The following is a 19516-nucleotide window of genomic DNA, read 5'->3' as shown; positions in this document are numbered from 1 at the left end:
ACCCCAAGGTCTCAGGAGTGCTGATTCACAGGGGCACAAGTCCCCCCAAGTTTACAGCTGCGCGCTGTCAACAGCTCAATTAAGGGGAAAGCCCAAAGGTCCACCCACTGTTGGATGGATGAAGATGTGGTTTTTCTGTACAATGGAATATGACTCAGTGATCAAAAAGAATGACATCTTTGCCATTTGCACAATGTGGCTGGAACTGGAGGGTACTCTGCTAAGTGAAATAGGAGTGAAAGCATATCTTTCTGTAACTTATGTGGAATTTGAGAAACATAACAGAAGGCCACAGCAGAAGGGAAGGAAAAATAAGTCACAAATGGGGACACAAACCATAAGAGACTCTTAAATACAGAGAAGAAACTGAGGGTTGGGGGGGGTGGGGAGAGGGGAAAACAGGTGATGGGCATGGAGGAGGGCACTGGCGATGAGCACTGGGTGACGTATGGAAGTGGTGAATTACTATGTTGTCCACCTGAAACTAATATTACACTGTGTGTTAACTGGAATTTATTTATTTTTGAGACCCAGAGTGCAGGGAGGGGCAGAGAGAGAGGGAGACAGAGAATCTGAAGCAAGTTCTGCAGTGACAGCAGAGCCCAATATGGGACTCGAACTCACGAACCGCGAGATCGTGACCTGAGCTGAAGTCAGATGCTTGACCAGTGGAGCCATCTCGGTACCTACTAACTGGAATTCATATAAAAACTTCGAAATTTTAATTTTTATCTTTTCTTCATCATCCTTATAGATGGATACATTAGATGTGAGTTGCTCTTTTACACATTACTCCACATTTAGTGGCTTCAAATGCTAGAGTTGTTATTTTGTGTTTTCTGTGGGTCAGGAATTTGGGAGCAGTTGCAGTGGGGAGTTCGGGCCTGGGGTCTGGCATGGGGATGCAGTCAAGATGCTGGCCAGGCGCTCGCCGTCTTCAAGCTCCCTGGAGAATGTTCTTGTAAAGGTGGCTCAGTAAGGCCTGGCAGGTGGGTGCTGGCCCAGGTCCCTCACGTGGGCGTCTCTGGGGCGCTGCGGGACTGTCCGCGTGACCCCGGCCTTCCACAGAGCCAGCAGGCGGGGCTGGAGGTACGCGCCGTCTACCAACTGGTATCCGAAGTCAGACCCCATGGCTTCTGCCGATCCTGTTAGAAGGGAGTCACTTGGGGAGAAATGTCACAAAAACTGCAGACGTATGTTAAAACCACCGTGTGGCATTTGATTAGGCTGCGTCTGCTTTTTAGCCTTTGTGATAATTTCTCCATTTTAATTGTACTGTCGACTGAGTGTGTCTTGCATAGTCAGTGATATGGTTAAGTTTGGCTTTGCCATTTTGTTTTGATTTGCCCTGTTCTTCTTCTTGTCCTTTAAAAAAATTTATTTTTGGAATTCTATGTTAATTTTTCTATTTCGTAAAAGCTGTACTTCTTTAGTTGTTACTATAGGCATATACACTATATATCCTTAATTTTCCATAGGTTACCTCATGTTGTAGCTCTGTACATAAAATATAAAACCCCTCTAAGCATCTAGATCCATTTCCTCCATCCTTTATTGATATTTTAAAGTGTCGTATCTATATATTTTATAAACCCCTTGGCAATGTTATTTTGTTTTTATAGTGCAGGTTTTCTGGTGATGAATTCTTAATTTTTTCTTTATCTGAAAATATCTTCAATTTACTTTTATTCTTAAAGGGTATCTGTACTTGATAGAGAATTCTGGTTTGAGAGTCCCTCCTTCCTCCTCTCCACTAAGAATTTTCAATAGGTTGTTCCAGTATTTTCTGACTTCGGTAGTTTCTGACGAAAACTTGATCATAAAAAAAAAATAGCTGTTACCCTGTGTGCATTGTATTGCTTTTCTTTTGCCATTTTGAAGATCTGCTCTTTAACTCTGGCTTTCAGTACTGTGACTCTGGTACGATGAGGTCTTTTATTTACCCTGCTTGGTGTTAAGTTAGCATCTCAAAGTTATAAACTTCTCTTTCATCATATTTGGGGAAATTCTATTTATTACCTGCCTCATTCTCTTCTCGGAAGCCTGTCGTACCCATCTTAGACTGTTGGATATTAAACAACAGGTCTCTGACGCTCTGTTCACCTTAAAAATGAGATCTTTTCTCTCTTATTCAGATTGGATAAATTCTATTGCTCTATCTTCAAGTTCACTGAGTTTTTACCTATCATCTCTATTCTGTTAAGGCCATCTATAATTTTTTTCATTTCATTATTATTTTTTCAATGTTTGAGAGGGAGCGAATCCTGAGCAGGCTCTGTGCGGTCAGCTCAACCCCACAAACCATGAGAGCATGACCTGAGCCAAAAGTGAGAGTCGGACACTTAACTGAGTCAACCAAGCACCTCTTTCATTCTAGAGCATATAATTTTTAGTTTACTTTTTTTAAATGTTTAAGGATCCACAGTGGGCTCTGTGATGACAGCAGAGAGCCTGGTGCAGGGCTCGAACGCATGATGTCCTAGATCGTGACCTGAGCTGAAGGCAGAAGAATAACTGAGCTACCCGCGTGCTCCCTATTTTTATTTCCATTTCAATAAAAAAAATCATTTCTGTTGACATTTTTTTCATTCATTACGAGTATATTTTCTTCTACATCACTGATAGTTATAGTGCCTATTTAAAAATCCTTGTCGGCAAATCTAACATCTGGAGCAGCTGGACTTGCCTTAGTTGATGGCCTTCTGCCCTTGACAAAGGGCTGCATTTTCCTCCCTGTCTGCTGCGTGTGATGAATGGCTCTTCTGGGTATCACACTGTGGAGACTCTACGCTGTTGTTTTTCTCAGATGAGTGGGTTCGTCTGTCTTGGAATGCATTTAACTTGGTTGGACTTGACCTTCAAAATGTTGCTTGGGCACAAGTTCCCATCCCAGCTCCCTTCTTTAGCTCTGCTCCTCTGACCACCCAATGTCTGTGCGGCCTAGGAGTCGGCTGGAGACGCGGGCAAACAGAATGTGGGGCTCTGCCCCTCTTGTTCCTTCCCTTTAAGTTGCTCTCCGTTCTGCCCTCTGACTTCCCAGGGCATAAAGGCTATGCTGTTCGACCATATTTGACCCCAGAGTAAAAGCAGCAAAAAGAGGGCATTCAGGCCTCGTATCTCCCTTCCTCGGAGTCTGGACTCCTCAGCAGAACAGGAGCGCGTCCATTCACTCGTCAATGCGTCCATGTCGGTGCTCTGTGGACTATGGCCAGGCTTTACTGCTGTTACCTGTGGAAGACTTGCTTATCAGCCAAGGGTGAAACTGGAAGTCTGAGTAACGGTATTTTAAAAACCTCAGGATGCCTGCAGTTTGATGCTTAATGGTGTATAAAGAACACCAGACAGTGATGTGGAGCTGAGCTCCCTTAGTCTGTAAACACTAACCAGAGACCGACAAACGACAGGGATTCTGATCGGCTGTCTTAGATTAAAGTGAGGGGAGAACTCTTCGCTATTTTCTCCTCAATGGCGGGTAAGCTCTTTGCCACTCCACCTCGGCTCGCCTGTGGAGAGAACAGGTGTCACTTCCAGAGGACCGAAGCGGGGGACAGTCTAGTCCATCACCATTTGTTTCCATTCTGTCTGTAAGTGTTGAAAACGGTTTCTGAAGTTTGGTTTTTCCCCTCACAGATCAGGGCCCCTGCTGAGTCTGGAACGGCAGGAAACGTGTTCAGCCACAGGGACTACGCTCCTTCGGCCTTATGCAAGTAAGAAGCCCACAGTAACTGCACTTCCCGGGAGGCAGTGCGCCCCGAACGCCCCCATGGGCCCCCTGTGAGTAGCCGAACTGCACCCTGCGACCGGGTTCCCAGCCGTTTCTGCAGCTGCTCACTGAGGCAGCCGGGTCCGGTGAGCACTCGCTCCCTGGTGCAGGGGACGGGCGTGCTCGGTGCTTGCTACAGAAAGTGGATCCTCCCTGAGGCAGGGTTCTCTTGAAACGTACCTGAGTTTTAAAGTTCAGGGTAAGGTACAAGGTGGTGGTTGTTGGCATCCGGCACGCAGTGGGTGCCCTTTACAGACAGGAACTCTGTTCCCATCTCTTGGGATCGGGAGCAATAAGGCAGACTCAGAGGACAGGAAGACACGTTGTGCACCTTGCCTAAGAGCACAAGGGGTGGCTGTGTTATCAGTGCATAGTGATGTCAGGAGGACTGCGGGTCTGTCTCCTCCTAAGTGCTTTTGCTCAACATACTAGCAAAGTTGTTGGGGCAGACCTCTGATCTGACGCTAGCCCTACCCACCAAGAAAAGGCTCTTGGGGACAAAACAGGGAGAGTGCCCCGCAGGTTGAAGTAACCACAGCTCTGACAACTGGGCTGAGCAGGGATCTGGTCTGATCCCACTACAAGCCCAAGCCAGCCCCAGGCTGGCCCCATAATGGCATAGAGACGAAACTCTGCCACAGTAGGCAAAGTGGGCCACTGCAGCCCACTGGACTGAGGCAAACGTGCCTCAGCCACAACAGGAGGGTGCGTGCAACACACGTAAGAGACTCCCTGAAGCAACTACTTCTGGTGAGCGGGGCACGACAGGAACTCTTCTTCATGAGGCCCCTACTTTCGAGAGCAGGAGACATACAAATAAACAGATCTGGGAATCACAGGAATGTATGCTCAAATATAAAAAAGAACCAGTGGTGATATTAAAAATGCAAAAGAGGGAATCAATCAAAGAGGAAGCAGAAGAATGGATCAGTCAGCTGGAAGACAGAGTAATGGAAAGCAACCAAGTTGAACAATAACAAGATAATACAAAATGAGAATACGTTAAGGGAATCAGCAACGCCATTAAGCATAACAATATTCAAATTATTATGATCCCGGAAGAGAAAGGGGAGCACAAAATTTATCTGAAAAAAAATCATAGCGAAACACTTTCGTAATCCGAAGAAGGAAACAGGCCTCCAGATCCGGGAGGCATAGTGGGCCCTGAAGAAGATGACCCAAGAAGGTACACACTGCGACACTTTTAAAATGGCAAAGGGTAGTGACACAAGAATTTTGAAGGGGTGGAAAAACATTCATCATGCAAATGGTTACAAAGAAAACCCCACATAGTTATCAGGGTGTTTTCCAGCATAGACCTTCCAGGCCAGAAGGGAGGAGGATGATATATTTAAAGGGTAGAAAGGAAAAACCCTTTCTGGGTAGAGTATTCTGGAGGTTACCATCCAGAATAGAAGGAGATAAAGTTTCCCAAACAAAATTTAAAGAACTTCACCACCAAAATGGCCTTACAAGACAAATTAAAGGGAATTCTTTGGAAAGAAAAGGCCATATTCAGGAGTAAGAAAATCAGAAAAGGAAAACATTTCACAGGTCAACACAAACATAATAATAGCAGTAGTTTAGTCACTTATAAAAACCCAATATGGAGGTTAAAGCACAAAAGCAGTAAAATCAATTATATCTAAAAAAAAATCAGTCAAGGGAATTCATAAAATAAAAGGATGTAAAGTATAACATCATATACATAATACATGTAGGGGAAGGAGTAAGACTTCAGTGCTTTTAGGATGGGTGCAAACGTAGGCAGCCACCAACTTACTATATACCGCTGTCTGCACAGGATGCTCCGTGCCAACCTAATGGTAACCACAAATCAGAAACTGGTCGCAGATAGGCAAAAAGTAAAGGAATCCAAGGCAGGAACAGGGCAGAAACACAAAACCAACCCTAAAACAAACCACACAGCCGGCAGTAAGCACATATACCCCGTCAGTAATTACTCTGAATGTAAAGGGATTAAGTGTTCCAATCAAAAGACACAGGGTGAATGAATGGATAAAAAAGTAACATCCATCTATATGCTGCCTACAGGAGACTCATTTCAGACTAAAGACACATGTATTTTGAAAGTAAAAGGATGGAAAAACAGTCATCCTGCAAATGGAAGGAACAAGTACGCTGGCACAGCAACACCAAGAGACCAACGACACTACAGAGCGAGGAAGGGAACAGTGCGGTAAGAGGGTTGAACAGTTATAAACAGTTCCGTACCATCACCGGAGCTTCTAAACTCATAAAGCATCTCTTAATAGACATAAAGGAAGAAACTGACAGTAGCACATAGGGGATTCAGACACCCCACTTACATCAATGGATAGATCATCCAGACAAAAAACATGGAACAGTGGCTTTGAATGACACATTGGACCAGATGGACCTAACCTATATTCAGACCATTTCATTCAAAAACAGCAGAATACACTGTTTTAAGGCAAATATAGAACATTATCCAGAACAGATCACATGTTAGACAAAACAAGTCTCAATAAATTAAAAAAGACTGAAATCCTATCATGCATTTTTTTCTAACCACAATGGTATAAAACTAAAAATTACAAGAAAAAAATCTGGAAAGAACAAAAAGATGGAGGCTAAATAAGGCGTTACTAAACAATGAATGGGCCAACCAAGAAATGAAAGAGGAAATCAAAAAGGAAATATAGAGACAAATGAAAATGAAAACATCATGGTCCAAAATTTCCGGGATGTAGCAAAAGCTGTTCTAGGAGAAGGTCACAGCAATACAGGACTACCTCAAGAAGTAGGAAATATCTCAAACAACCTAGTATTACACCTAAAGGAGCTAGGAAAAAAGTAAAGCCTAAAGCCAGTATAGAGAAGGAAATAATAAAGGTTAGAGCAGAAATCAATGAAATAAAGACTAAACAAAACAAAGAAGAAAACCCCTCCACAATAGAACAGATAGATCAATGAAACCAGGAGCTGGTTCTTTGAAAAGACCAACAAAATTGATCAACTTTTAGCCAAACTCCTCAAAAAAGAAAAAGAAGACTCAAAAAAAAAAAAAATCAGAAATGAAGGAGAAATAACCAACACCACAGCAACACAAAAGAATATAATACTATGAAAGATTATACACCAACAAATTGGATGACCTAGAAGAAATGGATAAATTTCTAGAAACATGTCATTTTCCCAAAGTGAATCAGGAAGAAACAGAAAACTTGAACAGACTGACTACTAGCAAAGAAATTCAATCAGTAATCCAAACACTCCCAACAAACAGAAGTCCAAGACCAGATGGCTTCACAGGTGAATTCTACCAAACATGAAGAGTTAATAGCTATTCTTCTCAAACTAAGCCAAAAGAGAAGAAGGAAAGCTTCTAGCTTTACCCTGATACCAAAACCAGAAAAAGGCACTACAAGTAAAAAAAAAAAACTATAGGCCAGTATGTCTGAGGAACAGAGACGCAAAAGTCCTCACCAGAGTATTAGCAAATCTAATTTGACAACACATTAAAAAGATCATTCACCACGATCACGTGGTTTTTATTCCTGAGATGCAAAGCTGGTTCAAAACTTACAAATCCATCACCAGTGACACCCCACATTAACACGATAAAGAACAAAAAACATATGAACATCTCAACAAATGGAGAAAAAGCATATGAAAAAGTGCAATATTCATTTATGATAAAAACTCTCAACAAAGTGTGTTTAGAGGGAACACATGTCAACGTCGTAAAAGCCGTATATGAAAAACCCACAGCTAACCTCACATTCATTGGTGAGAAACAGCTTTTCCTCTAAGATAGGAGCCGGTGAAGGGTGTCCACTCTCACCATGTTTATTCAACACAGTCTTGGAAGTCCTAGCCACAACAGTCAGATAAGAAAAAGAAGAAAACAGTGTCCAAAGGGGCGAGGAAGAAATAAAACTTCCATTATTTGCAGAGAGCATGATAAGATATGTAGGAAACACTAAAGATGCCACCAAATAATTACCAGAACTGATAATGAATTCAGTGAGGTCACAAGACACAAATATATAGAAATCTATTGCATTTCTATATGTTAATAATGAAGTAGCAGAAAAAGACAAGAAAAAACCAATCCCATTTACAACTGTACCAAAAAGAAGACAATGTTTAGGAATAAACTTAATCAAGAAGGTAACAGAGCTATGGTCTGGAAACTATGAATACTGATGAAAGAAACTGAAGATGACATAAACAAATGGAAAGGTACTGGATTGGAAGAACCAATATTGTGAAAATGTTCACACTACCCAAAGCAATCTATAGATTTAATGCAATCTCTATCAGAATACCAACATTTTCCACAGAACTAGAACAGACAATTCTACAAATTTGTATGGAACCACAAAAGATGCCAAATAGCGAAGGTAATCTTGAAAAGGAAGAACAAAGTTGGAGGTATCACAATCCCAGTTTTCAAGATACAAAACCGTAGTAATGGTGGGCGGCAAAAGAGACACATAGATCAATGGAACAGAATAGTCCAGAAATAAACATGCCTTTATGGCCAATTAATCTATAGCAAAGGAAGAGAAAATATATAAAGAAGAAAACTTAGTCTCTGCAACAGATGGTGTTCAGAAAACTGGACAGCTACAGGCAGACGGATGAAACAAGACCACTTCTTCACACCAGGTACAAAAATAGACTCAAAATAGATTAGTGACCTAAATGTGAGGCCTGAAACCATGAAAGACTTAGAAGGGAGTGTAGGCAATAATTTCTTGGAATATCAGTGATAAAAACATTTTTGTATATATGTCTCCTCTGCCAAGAGAAATAAAAGCAAAATTAAACTCTGGTGAACACCAAGATAAAAAGCTTTTGCACAGTACAGGAAACCATCAACAAAACAAAAAGGCAGCCTACTGAATGAGACAAGATGTTTGCAAGTGATGTAACTGATAAGGTACCAATATCCAAAATATATAAAGAACTTCCATAATTCAACACCAAGAAAAACCCAATCCAATTGAACACGGGCAGAAGACATGAACAGACATTTTCCCAAAGACGACCTACAGATGCCTAACAGACACATGAAAAGATGCTCAACATCACTCGTCATCAGGGAAATGCAAGTCAAAACCACAATAAGCCATCAGTTTACACTTGTGAGGTGGCTAAAACCAAAAGCACAAGATCAGTGTCGGTGAAGATGTGAAGAAAAAAGAACCCTTGTGTACTGCTGACGGGAATGCAAACTGGCACAGCTACTGTGGAAGACAGTATGGAGGGTCCTCAAAAAATTAAAAGTAGAATTACCATATGATCCAGTAATCTCAGCCCTAGGTATTTACCCAAAGAAAACACTAATTTGAAAAGAGATACGCAGCCCTGTGTTTACTGCAGTATTATTTACAATAGCCAAATCATGGGAGCAATCTAGGTGTCCACTGATAGATGAACGGAGAAAGGAGATGGAGTATATTATACACAACGGAATAGTATTCAACCATTAAAAAAAGAATGAGATCTTGCCATTTACAACATGGATGGGCCTGGAGGGCATAATGTTAAGTGAAGTCAGTCAGAGAAAGACAAATACCAAATGATTTCACTCATATGTGGAATTTAAGAAACAAAACAAAGGAAAAAGACAATAAAAACCAAACTCTTGAACTACTGGGACCTCATCAAGATAAAAAATGTCTGTACGGCATAGGAAACAACCAGCAAAACTAAAAGGCAACCAAGGGAATGGGAGAAGATATTTACAGATGACATATCAGATAAAGGGTTCGTGTCCAAAATCCATAAAGAACTTATCAAACTTAACACACAAAAAAACAGAATCCAGTGAAGAAATAGGCAAAAGACATGAATAGACACTTTTCCAAAGAAGACATCCAGATGGCTAACAGACACATGAAAAAATGCTCAACATCACTCATCATCCGGGCAATACAAATCAAAACCACAATGGGATACCACCTCATAACTGTCAGAGTGGCTAAAGTTAACAACTCAGGCAACAGCAGATGTTGGCGAGATGTGGAGAATCTCTTTTGCACTGCTGGTGGGAATGCAAGCTGGTGTCGCCTCGCCACTGTGGGAAGCCGTGTGGAGTTTTCTCAAGAAATTAAAAATAGAACTACCCGATGACCCGGCAATTGCACTAGGAGGTATTTATCCATATGACACAGATATGCTGTTTTGAAGGGGCACATGCACCCCAATGTTTAGAGTAATGCTACTGACAATAGCCAGAGTATGGGAAAAGCCCAAATGTCCATCGACAGATGAATGAAGAAGATGTGGTATATACATAGAGTATTACCTAGCAATCAAAAAGAATGAAATCTTGCCATTTGGAACAACATGGATGGAACTAGAGTGTATTACGCTAAGTGAATTAGTCATTCAGAGAAAGACAAACTTCGTATGACTTCACTGATACGTGGAATTTAAGATGCAAAACAGATGAACATAACAGAAGGGAAGTAAAAATAATATAAAAACAGGGAGAGGGACAAAACATAAGAGAGACCCTTAAATACAGAGAACAAACTGAGGGTCGCTGGAGGGGGTGGGGGGGGGACGGGCTGAATGGTGGGGGGCATTCAGGAGGACACGTGCTGAGAGGAGCACTGGCTGTTGTAAATAAGTAATGACTCCGGATTCTGCTCCCGAAATCAGGATCGCACTACATGCTCACCAACTTGGATGTAAATTTAAAAACACAACAACCAGAGAACTTGGTTTACTGAACCACTATATTGTACACCTGGAACTAATATAACTCCGTATGTTAATTATACTTGACTTTAAAAGAATAAAAAGAGAAGAAAAGAGAAACCTGTATGAAATACAGGCCCTGGCTACCTCACATCTATCCATAACATGACCCGTGCCCCAAGGAGAAGTTGAAAGACAAACCTGGAATTTGTGAGTAAGTAGCAATTGCAGGTTAGGCAGCTGCTGGAATTGTTTGGCAGTCTTCACCGTGAGCGGTATTTTGATTTAAAGTAGCATTTAAAGGAGAAGCATGGGAAATGGCAGAGTGGACGGGTCCTGAGCTCACTTCCCATGCCACAGCAAGTATGTAACTAAATATAGTGAAACTCCCTCTGAAGATGACCTGAAGACTAACAGAACCTCTCCCACAGCTAAAGTTACTAAGTTCCCACAAGGAGAAGGGAAGGAGGAGTGGGGATGTGGTCGGGAACCAAATCCCTGGCACGGGTGATCCCTATCACCCATGAGGATGTGCTGGGGAATCGAGCTCCACAGGGGGCACACCCCCAACCCTGGGGATCTCCAATGGGTACATGAGCCCCCATAACCTCTGGCTTTGAAAATCACTGGGGCAGGATAGCCAGAAGGTTACAGGAACTGGGATTCTGCTCGTAAAGGTCTAGTCCATTATCTTGGTCTGAGACCCAGCACAGAAGTAGCAGTTTGGAAAATGGGTCATATGCGAAAGAGATGTACTTACCTTTTAGGGCCGGTGCTGGAAGAGCAGGGGTCTGTGGGAAATGTGTCTATGAATGTGTATCCTGGTGGGAGCCAGGTCCCACACTATCCATCAGTCTTGCTAACAACGCTCGCTCTGCCCCACCAGGTGGACAACTTGTTCTGGAGAAGGGTGGGCCCAGCCCTGCCCACCAGCGTACCCCAAGAAGTCATGGCCCAGTCACAACAGCCCACACAGAGGTCACCCTGGAGTGCCTGGTTCTGGTGAGAAGGGACTGTGTCACTGGGACACTGGGACGCCTTCTACACAAGGTCACTAGTTTTAAGACCAGGAGATGGAGCCAGTCTACGTAATATGTAGAAACAGAGAGTCGGACAAAATGAGGAGACAGAGGAATATGTTCCAAAAGAAAGAACATAAAACTTCAGAGAAAGGACTGCATGAAACAGAGATAAGCAGTCTACCTGACAAAGAATTCAGAGTAATGGTCGTAAGAGATGCTCACTGGATCTGAGAGAAGAACGGACGAACTCAGAACTTCAACAAAGATACAGCAAATACAAAAAAGAACCAATCAAAGCTGAAGAATAAAATAACAGAACTGAAAAATACACAAGAGGAAATCAGCCACTGGTTAGAGGACACAGAAAAATAGGTGAGTGATCTGAAAGACAGTGCAGTGGAAGTCATCCAAACTGAATACCAAAAAGAAAAAAGAATAGAAAAAAATGAGGATAGGTTAAGAGACCTCTGGGTCAATCAATACACTGACAGTTGTATTCTAAGGGTCCCTGAAGGAGAAGAGAGAGAAAAAAGGGCCAGAAAACTTTTCTGAAGAAATAATAGCTGAAAACGTCCCTAATGTGGAGAAGGAAACAGAGAGTCTGGCTCAGGAAGGTGGAGAGCTCCAAACAAGATGAACCTAAGGAAGTCCACATAATAACTAAAATGTTAAAACTCAGGAGTGCCTGGGTGGCTTAGTCAGTTAAGCATTCGACTTTGGCTCAGGTCATGATCTGGTGATATGTGGGTTCAAGCCCTGCATCGGGCTCTGTGCTGGCAGCTCAGAGCCTGTTTCAGATTCTGCCCTTCCCCTGCTCGCACTCTATAGAAGTTGGAGAGAGAAAAACAGATACCAAATGACCTCACTTGTCTGTGGAATCTAAAGAGCAGAACAAATGAACAAACAAAACAGAAACAGACTCATAAATCCAAACACACTGGTGGTCGCCAGAGGGGAGAGGGGGCGGGGTGGGGCGTGTGCGTGTGTGTAGTAAGTGCAGGGGACAGAGCAAGTCCCAGGGACGGACAGTGCAGCACAGGGGATACAGTCTGGGATATTGAAGGGACACGGTGTGGTGACAGAGGGTTAACTCGGCTGGCCCTGGCGAGCATTTCATAATGTACAGAAGTGTCAAATCACTGTGTCGTACACCTGAAGCCACTGTAATGTTGGAGGTCGAGCACACTTCAAACCAATGAGGCCCTGGGCTCTGAAATCTTCGTTCCTACTGCGGCACGTGGGTTTCAGTCAAGGTGAGGACGACACCCCAGATACAAGCCTGCGGACGGTGGCCGCCGGCCTGACTCACCTCTGGAAGGGAGGGCTGGGCGCCGCGCGTCTGCTTGATGGCCTCCTCGTAGCGGGGCGGGTCTTTTGTCTTGGGGACGTGGCTCCCAAACAGGGAGTGCTGGACGACACACGGCTGGGGCGGAGGGGGCGAGCCAGACTGGGGCAAACAGAGGAGGGCGCATGTCAGCGCTGGGCAGTGAGCCCAGGGGGCGGCCGTGTCACAGCGAGGCCACGTCCTGAACTCAGGAGCCTTCTCCCCTATGGCCCGTGTGGCCAGCAGCACCAGGGCACCGTGCTGGGAGGGGCCGTCTGTTCCGTGACAACAGCTGAGCTGCCCCTGACCCATCACCACAGTATTTTGGCTATTCTGCCCCGTGAGTACTGATACTCAGACCCTCCAGGCCTGAAGCCCTGGGTTCTGGAATGCGCAGGGCCCCGCTAGCAAGCACGGCTCCTGCAGCCTCGTCCACACCGCCCTACCTTGTTGGGAGCGGTGGGTCCGTTCTGCAGGGAGGGAAGTGGGGTGCTTCTGGACTGGAGAACGCCAGTGGGGGTCTTGTTAACAAAGGGCTGCTGGACGGCCGGAGCAGGGGGTCTCTGGTAGGGAAGAACTGAATTTGATGCCGAGTTCGTGAAAACCTGTAATGAACAGATACTTTCCATTCAGTCTGTTCTTTTGCTCTTCCTACCGAAGAAAGCAGTGTTTTAGGGTGAGACTCGGCAGACTTTCTCTGTAAAGAGCCCCACGTCTGCAGGCCATGGGGGTCTGCGGTGACGGCTCACCTCTGCCACTACAGCCCAGAAGCAGTTTGGACCACACAGAAGTAAATGGATGGGGCTGGGTTCCAATAAAACTATCTACAGAACCAGGGTGGGGGTGGGGGGCTGGATGTGGCCCTCAGGCCACGGTCCCTTTACTCAGTGGCCTGTCTTTGGTGGCCGCCAAGTTTCTCCTATTGCTCACCTGGGTGGGCTCCTCTACTTTGACAGCCTAATGTCCACGATTCAGCTAATAGTCCCAAACCCACCTCTCTGCTCCAGTCTTGCTCCCAAGTGCCAAAGCCACATTTATAACCTTTACAAACATAAATTTGGGACATCTCAAATTTAATACATTACAAACTAAACTTTCCCCCTTTCCTTCCACCACCTCCAGCCTCTGAGGAAAAGTCAGTCTTGGTTTTGCCTTCATTTATTTTTGAAACTTTGGTAAACGGAGCCGTCAGTGTCCACTGCTTGCTTCCCTTGGTGCTCACACGCCTTAGGAATGCCTCTTGCATCAGGCGTCTGTCCTCCGCCACCTGCATCCAGGTCCCTGCTGCCGGTGGCTGGAGTGGCCTGGTGGCTGGAGTGGCCTGGCGGCCTCTGCACCACGCCTCCCTCCCCGTCAGCCTTCAGCTACGGTCATGGGTTACGGCTGTCACACCCACCGGATCCAGCCCTCCCACTCAGGGCTCCTCTGTCCTCAGGGTAAAACCCTGCTCTCGGGCGGGCACAGAAACCTCCCACCGCCTGGCCCCTTTTCTGTCCTACCGCAAAGGCCACACTCAATTTTTCGGTTTCCTGAACATGTCTCCAACCCCTGGCAGGGCCCATTTAAATGCTGCCCCCTCCTGAGAAACTTCCTCAGCTCTGTCAAGGGCGGTGAGGGTTCCCTCCTGTGGGACCACCAAGCGTCTGTTTAGCCTCCATCACGAGCCAAAGGTGTCACGGCCTTTTACAAATGTATGGTCCCAGTGTGATTCTGTGACTGTATGTCACACAGCTGGTTTACGCATAAAAATATTTCATACCATTAGCATTCTGAAAGAGAAAAACGTACCTCTGTATTTCTATTGTAAACATACATGTATATTTCTTAAGCGGGCTAGTATATACGTGTGTGTGTGTGTGTGTTGTGTCCCTTCAAACGGTACCACTGCTCTGGGTGCGGAGTTCTGGAAGTGAACTCTTCTTTGAAAAAGCTGGAATTAATGATCCCTAATTCTAGTATCATGAATCTTAGTGAATAAAGCCTTGTCTATACCTTGTTGTTGTCTCCTCTTGAAAACAAAGGCCCTGACATTCGAACACTGACTGAGCTGATCACCACCCTGAAGCGTTACTGTGAGCCCACCGTCAGTGATAGGCAGATTTAACTCCTTGCGTTTCCCAGAGGAGATTCCACAGAGAGCACATGTTAGTAGGACGACTGATGACCTCGGGGCATCATTTCTGTCTGCTGCCCACGTGGTCTTAGCCCAGACAGTCCGCATCACCTTGGGGCGTGTCTATAGGTATACCTAGTCATCTAGGTTCTTTTATGCTGAAGATTAAAATCTGGGACTAGTAATTCTCTCAAGGGTTAAAACAGTAAGACCCATTTTTGAGGCCTTAAGAGTTTTCTGTCAGCATGTGCACACAGCTCCACCTGCTGGGTAAGAGGGCATTTTGGTGACTTTTGGGCTATTCAACAACAGTTTTTGGTAGGGACACATGCACAGGTTACGGAGTCCTAGACCAACACTGTCATCTTAAAGTTGAGGAAAAGGACACTCAGAGGGAGTAAGTGAATTCTGCATCAGGCCAAACATGTAGGAAGTGGGGAACCAGAATATGCAGAGCTGGGTTTTCTGGCTCTTATTCCACAAGATGGCAAACTGCTAAATATATGAAGTTGTTACTCAAGGTAAATATTTCAGAAAGTATCTTTTTCATCTTCAAATATCTTCTGGGGCACCTGGCCGGCTCAGTCGGCTAAGCGTCCAACTTTGGCTCAGGTCATCATCTCATGGTCTGTGAGTTTGAGTCTCATGTTGGGCTCTGTGCTGACAGCTCAGAGCCTGGAGCCTGCTTCTGATTCTGTGTCTCCCTCGCTCTCTGACCGTCCCCTGCTTATGCTGTCTCTCTCTCTCTCTCTCTCTCTCTCTCTCTCAAAAATAAATAATAAAAAAAAATTAAAAAAAAATCTCTTCATAGGGAAGAGCACCACCCCCTCTACAAGATGGATTAATTTGAAATGTATTTTAAAACTCAGAAAATCCTACGTATAAGGATTAAAAACATGCTTTTGTAACTTTTACTTGGAAAGGGCTCTAACTGTTAAGACGACCCATCTTTCAGTAAAAAGGAACTCTTTTTCCCAAATCACTGGGTAATATGCAGCCGGATGGCAGGTGACCTGAGGCTCATCCAACAGGAGGCGCATGATACAAAAGAACAAACAGGTGCTTCCCAAGGAGACCGCTGAGAGGGTACGTGCAGAATGGCTGACCAGATGACAAGTCACCATCGGCGACAGCATTCGCTCACCTTTCTGACCTGTTGAGGCTGACTGAGCACATGTGGCGGGAAAGTGTCTTGCTTCTGAGGGACGGGCTGGGCTAAGCCTGAGGACAGGGTGGCGGTGGCCGGCTGGGGCTGGGGCTGGATTCCTGCTGGTGCTGGAGTCTAGGAAGCAAATAAAATATAAATTTAATGATCAAAACCAAACTCAGAATCAAGAGCGTAAATGTGGGGGAGCCTGGCGGGTCCGGTCAGAAGAGCGTGTTACTCTTGATCTCGGGGTTGTGCGTTTGAGCCCCAGTCCAAGTTTGGGTTGAGTCTGGGTGTAGAGATCACTTTAAAAATATACACGTAAATTTATAAAAAAAAGAGTTGAGATGTGGCATATGTGATCACGTGGGGATCTTATCTGAAATGAAATGATAAAATATTTACAGAGAGATACCCACTTGGACACACAGTTTGAGCCTTAATTCTAAATCAGAGAGTTAAACACCACACCAGTTATTTGCATGCTCTTATTTCTTAAGTGGCTAGGATTTTCATTTGAAAATCTTGAGAAAACAAAACTGAAACAAAAACCTACAGTAGCTCCACACATACTGGGTCCGGTGTTACAATCCTGTAGCAGCAGCACGGAGACCTGGGGCCTGACTGCCCCCACAGTCCGTGCTCCCTCTGGAGCTGGTCAGCTACGTGCAGGGGCACACACGGGTCCAGCTACAGAACATCAACTCCAATGGAAGATTTGGATGGAAAAAAAAATGTCTAGAGAAGCTGCATCAGAGTAGACTCTCTATGTCACAGACACTAAACATGAAACAGGGCAGTTAGAAGGTTTGCACATGCCAGGGCCTCTGGGTCACATTTCCTTAGCCCCAGGGGCACAAACCACTGCTTTTTGCCATGGAGGGTGTGTGTGTGGGGGGTGGGGGAGGTAATATGTAGACCACTGTGCCAGGGGGCTCCTGTTCCCCTGTGGCCCACGCTCTGGGAAAACCGACCAGAATGCACTGCACACAAACAAGGTCAACACACAGGTTACGTAGGCATAAAGGGAGGCTCCGTGCCTGCCAGTGTTTGGTCGTCCCCCTCAAGAACACCTTCACTCTAAGTTTGTGGTCACATTTAGACCACCCACATGCCTTAGGCATCTTCAGTCGTGTCTCTCAAGAGTTTAGGAGGCAGAACACACGAGTAGGCGCCAAAGTAAAAGTGGGGCAGTCAGAAGGCCTAGCTCTCGCCCGGAGCAACTTACCCAGCCTTCCAAGGCCTCAGTTTCTCTACCTCAAAATGGATGCTGCCACTTAGGTCTCCTGGGGAAGGAGAGCTGAAGGGAGTGAGCCATTTAAAGTACAGGGGTCACCCAGCTGAGTCGGAGGAGCACATGACTCTTGACCTCGGGGTCGTGAGGTCGAGCCCTGTGCTGGGTGTAGAGAGGACTTCAATTAAAAAATAACTAAAAACTTAAAAAAAAGGACTTGACGCTGTGCCTTACACACAGCTCTTCTCATGATACTGGAACCGGGACGTCAAGATGTCTGCATGTTCACTAAAAATTAAAGCTATCAAGAGTAGGAAAGCACCCCTTGCTTGTTTTTACCATATGGAGACAGGGCTGGCTATTAACATGTCTGAATTAAACTCTGGGCGCCCGCCCCCACGCACATTTTCTGCGACCCTGAGGCCTGGTGTGGGTGCACTTATGAGGGGGCTCGGGCGCGCGTCATTAGGCAGGTGTCCGTTCCATGCAGGCTGTAAGGCAAAGGAGTTAGAAGACACACTTCACACCTGGAGTCTGAGGCCGCCTACTGGGAGCTGCACGGAGGCGACACTGGAGCCCTGGATGGACAGCGGCAGCAGCAGCTGAGCGGTTTGTGTGGTCAGTAAAGCCTGAGGCTGAGCGACAACGGCAGGCGGCGGCTGTCCCTGGGAACTCACGTAAAACTGCGGGACGACACTCTGTTGCTCCACCTGGGCCACGGGGACCTCCTGCTTGATCACTACGGCCTTTTTGGCAACAAGGTTCTGGCTGCCCGTCGAGATGGGCTGGCCTACGGGCTGGCCGGCCAGAGGGCCAGGCTGCCGGGGGCTGGAGCAGTCGGGCGGCGCCGCCTCGTCCTTGATGGAGGAGCCGACGCCGCTGTGCTTCGGGTCCACCTTGCTGGCCGCAGCGGCAGGGGCGCCGGGCTTCGGTTCCAGCGGCTGCTGCTGCCGCTGCCCTCGCTTTTCAACCTCAAGCTGCATTTTCAGAACTTCCACGAGCTTCTGCTCCTGTTCCAGTTTCCTCTTTAGCTCCTCGATCTGCTTCTCTTTCTCCTGCAGCTTGCGGTCCTTCTCGGCCGCGTCCAGTTCCAGACTCGACAGCGTGCTGCTGGTGGGGCTCGGGCTGTCTTCGCTGCCCGTCACTCTCAGCGGCGACGAGCACAGGAACTGCGCAGGAGACATCATGGTCATGATCTCGGTGAACGTGTCTGCCATGCTTGTGTCCTCGGTCCCGAGACTGGACTGCTCGGAGGGGGAAGGCGAGATGGGCAGAGGGGAACTGACACTCTCGACGTGGGCGACGTTACTGGTTCCGGCAGGTGGCAACTCTGCCTTGAAAGAGGAGCCCGAGCTCGTCACGGAGTTGTGCAGCGTTGTCACCGGCAGTGCCACGGTGACTTCGGGGTTGCTGGTGACGATGGCAGACGTTGGCACCGCCAGGACGCCGCCGGCAGCAACTCCGCTGCTGTTCACTTCCTGGTAGGGCTTCAGGCGTTCGATGAGGTCCGGTTTGGTGCCCGACACCGGAAGACCCCGTAACTTCAGCTCCGTCTTCAGTTCTGACACCTACAAGTACAAACAAGTCACATCTCTTCTCCCAGTGCCACAACTTCCAACAGGTCCACAGGACGCTCCGACACAGAAGGTGCCTATGCCTGTCGGCTCCACGTTACCCTAGTTTCTTGTACACACACACACACACACACACACACACACACACACACACACACACACCTCTCTCTCTCTCTCTCTCTCTCTCTCTCTCTCTTAGACCTGAGACACTGGAAAGGCTGGTGGCAAAGCAACGGCTTTTAGAGGGTAATTCCTCTTAGGTCCAAGGATTTGCAACCAGAAATCATGATAACAGTCACATTCACTGAGTAATTACCATGTGCCAGACACTGATAGAAGCGCTTTATACTTTTTTCTTTTTCTTTTCTTTTCTTTTTTTTTAGCAGGTTCCATGTCCAGCGCAGAGCCCAACTCGGAGCCTGAGCTCATGACCCAAAGATCAAGACCTGAGGGGAGCTCCAGAGCTGAACGCTTCACTGACTGAGCCACTCAGATGCCCCTATTCTTTCAGTTAATCCTCACGTGAGGTGTGGGTATTATTATTACTATTCCTACTTCACAGATGAGGAGACCGGGGCAGAGAGAGGCCAGCCCGTTGTGTCCGCGCTGCCACAGATGACCAGAGGCCGAGCGGGGG

General features: G+C 46.2%; 1 protein-coding gene across 1 annotated transcript in view; it reads right to left on the bottom strand.

The window, feature by feature from the left end:
- Positions 1-12618: 12618 nt before the first annotated feature.
- The window catches only part of MRTFB (myocardin related transcription factor B), a 98312-nt gene continuing 91414 nt past the window's right edge, over positions 12619-19516 (bottom strand). Inside the window, exons 10-14 of the mRNA XM_029949850.1 lie at positions 17833-18873; positions 16069-16206; positions 13258-13416; positions 12797-12934; positions 12619-12648 (exon numbers count right to left, since the gene is read on the bottom strand). Coding sequence (XP_029805710.1) covers positions 12619-12648; positions 12797-12934; positions 13258-13416; positions 16069-16206; positions 17833-18873 — 1506 coding nt within the window. The remainder of the gene's footprint in view (positions 12649-12796; positions 12935-13257; positions 13417-16068; positions 16207-17832; positions 18874-19516) is intronic.

This window comes from Suricata suricatta, chromosome 8 (genome assembly GCF_006229205.1).
Source record: "Suricata suricatta isolate VVHF042 chromosome 8, meerkat_22Aug2017_6uvM2_HiC, whole genome shotgun sequence".
NCBI classification, from domain to species: domain Eukaryota; kingdom Metazoa; phylum Chordata; class Mammalia; order Carnivora; family Herpestidae; genus Suricata; species Suricata suricatta.
The sequence above is the reverse complement of the archived record's forward strand: the minus strand, read 5'-3'. Positions and strand labels throughout refer to the sequence as shown.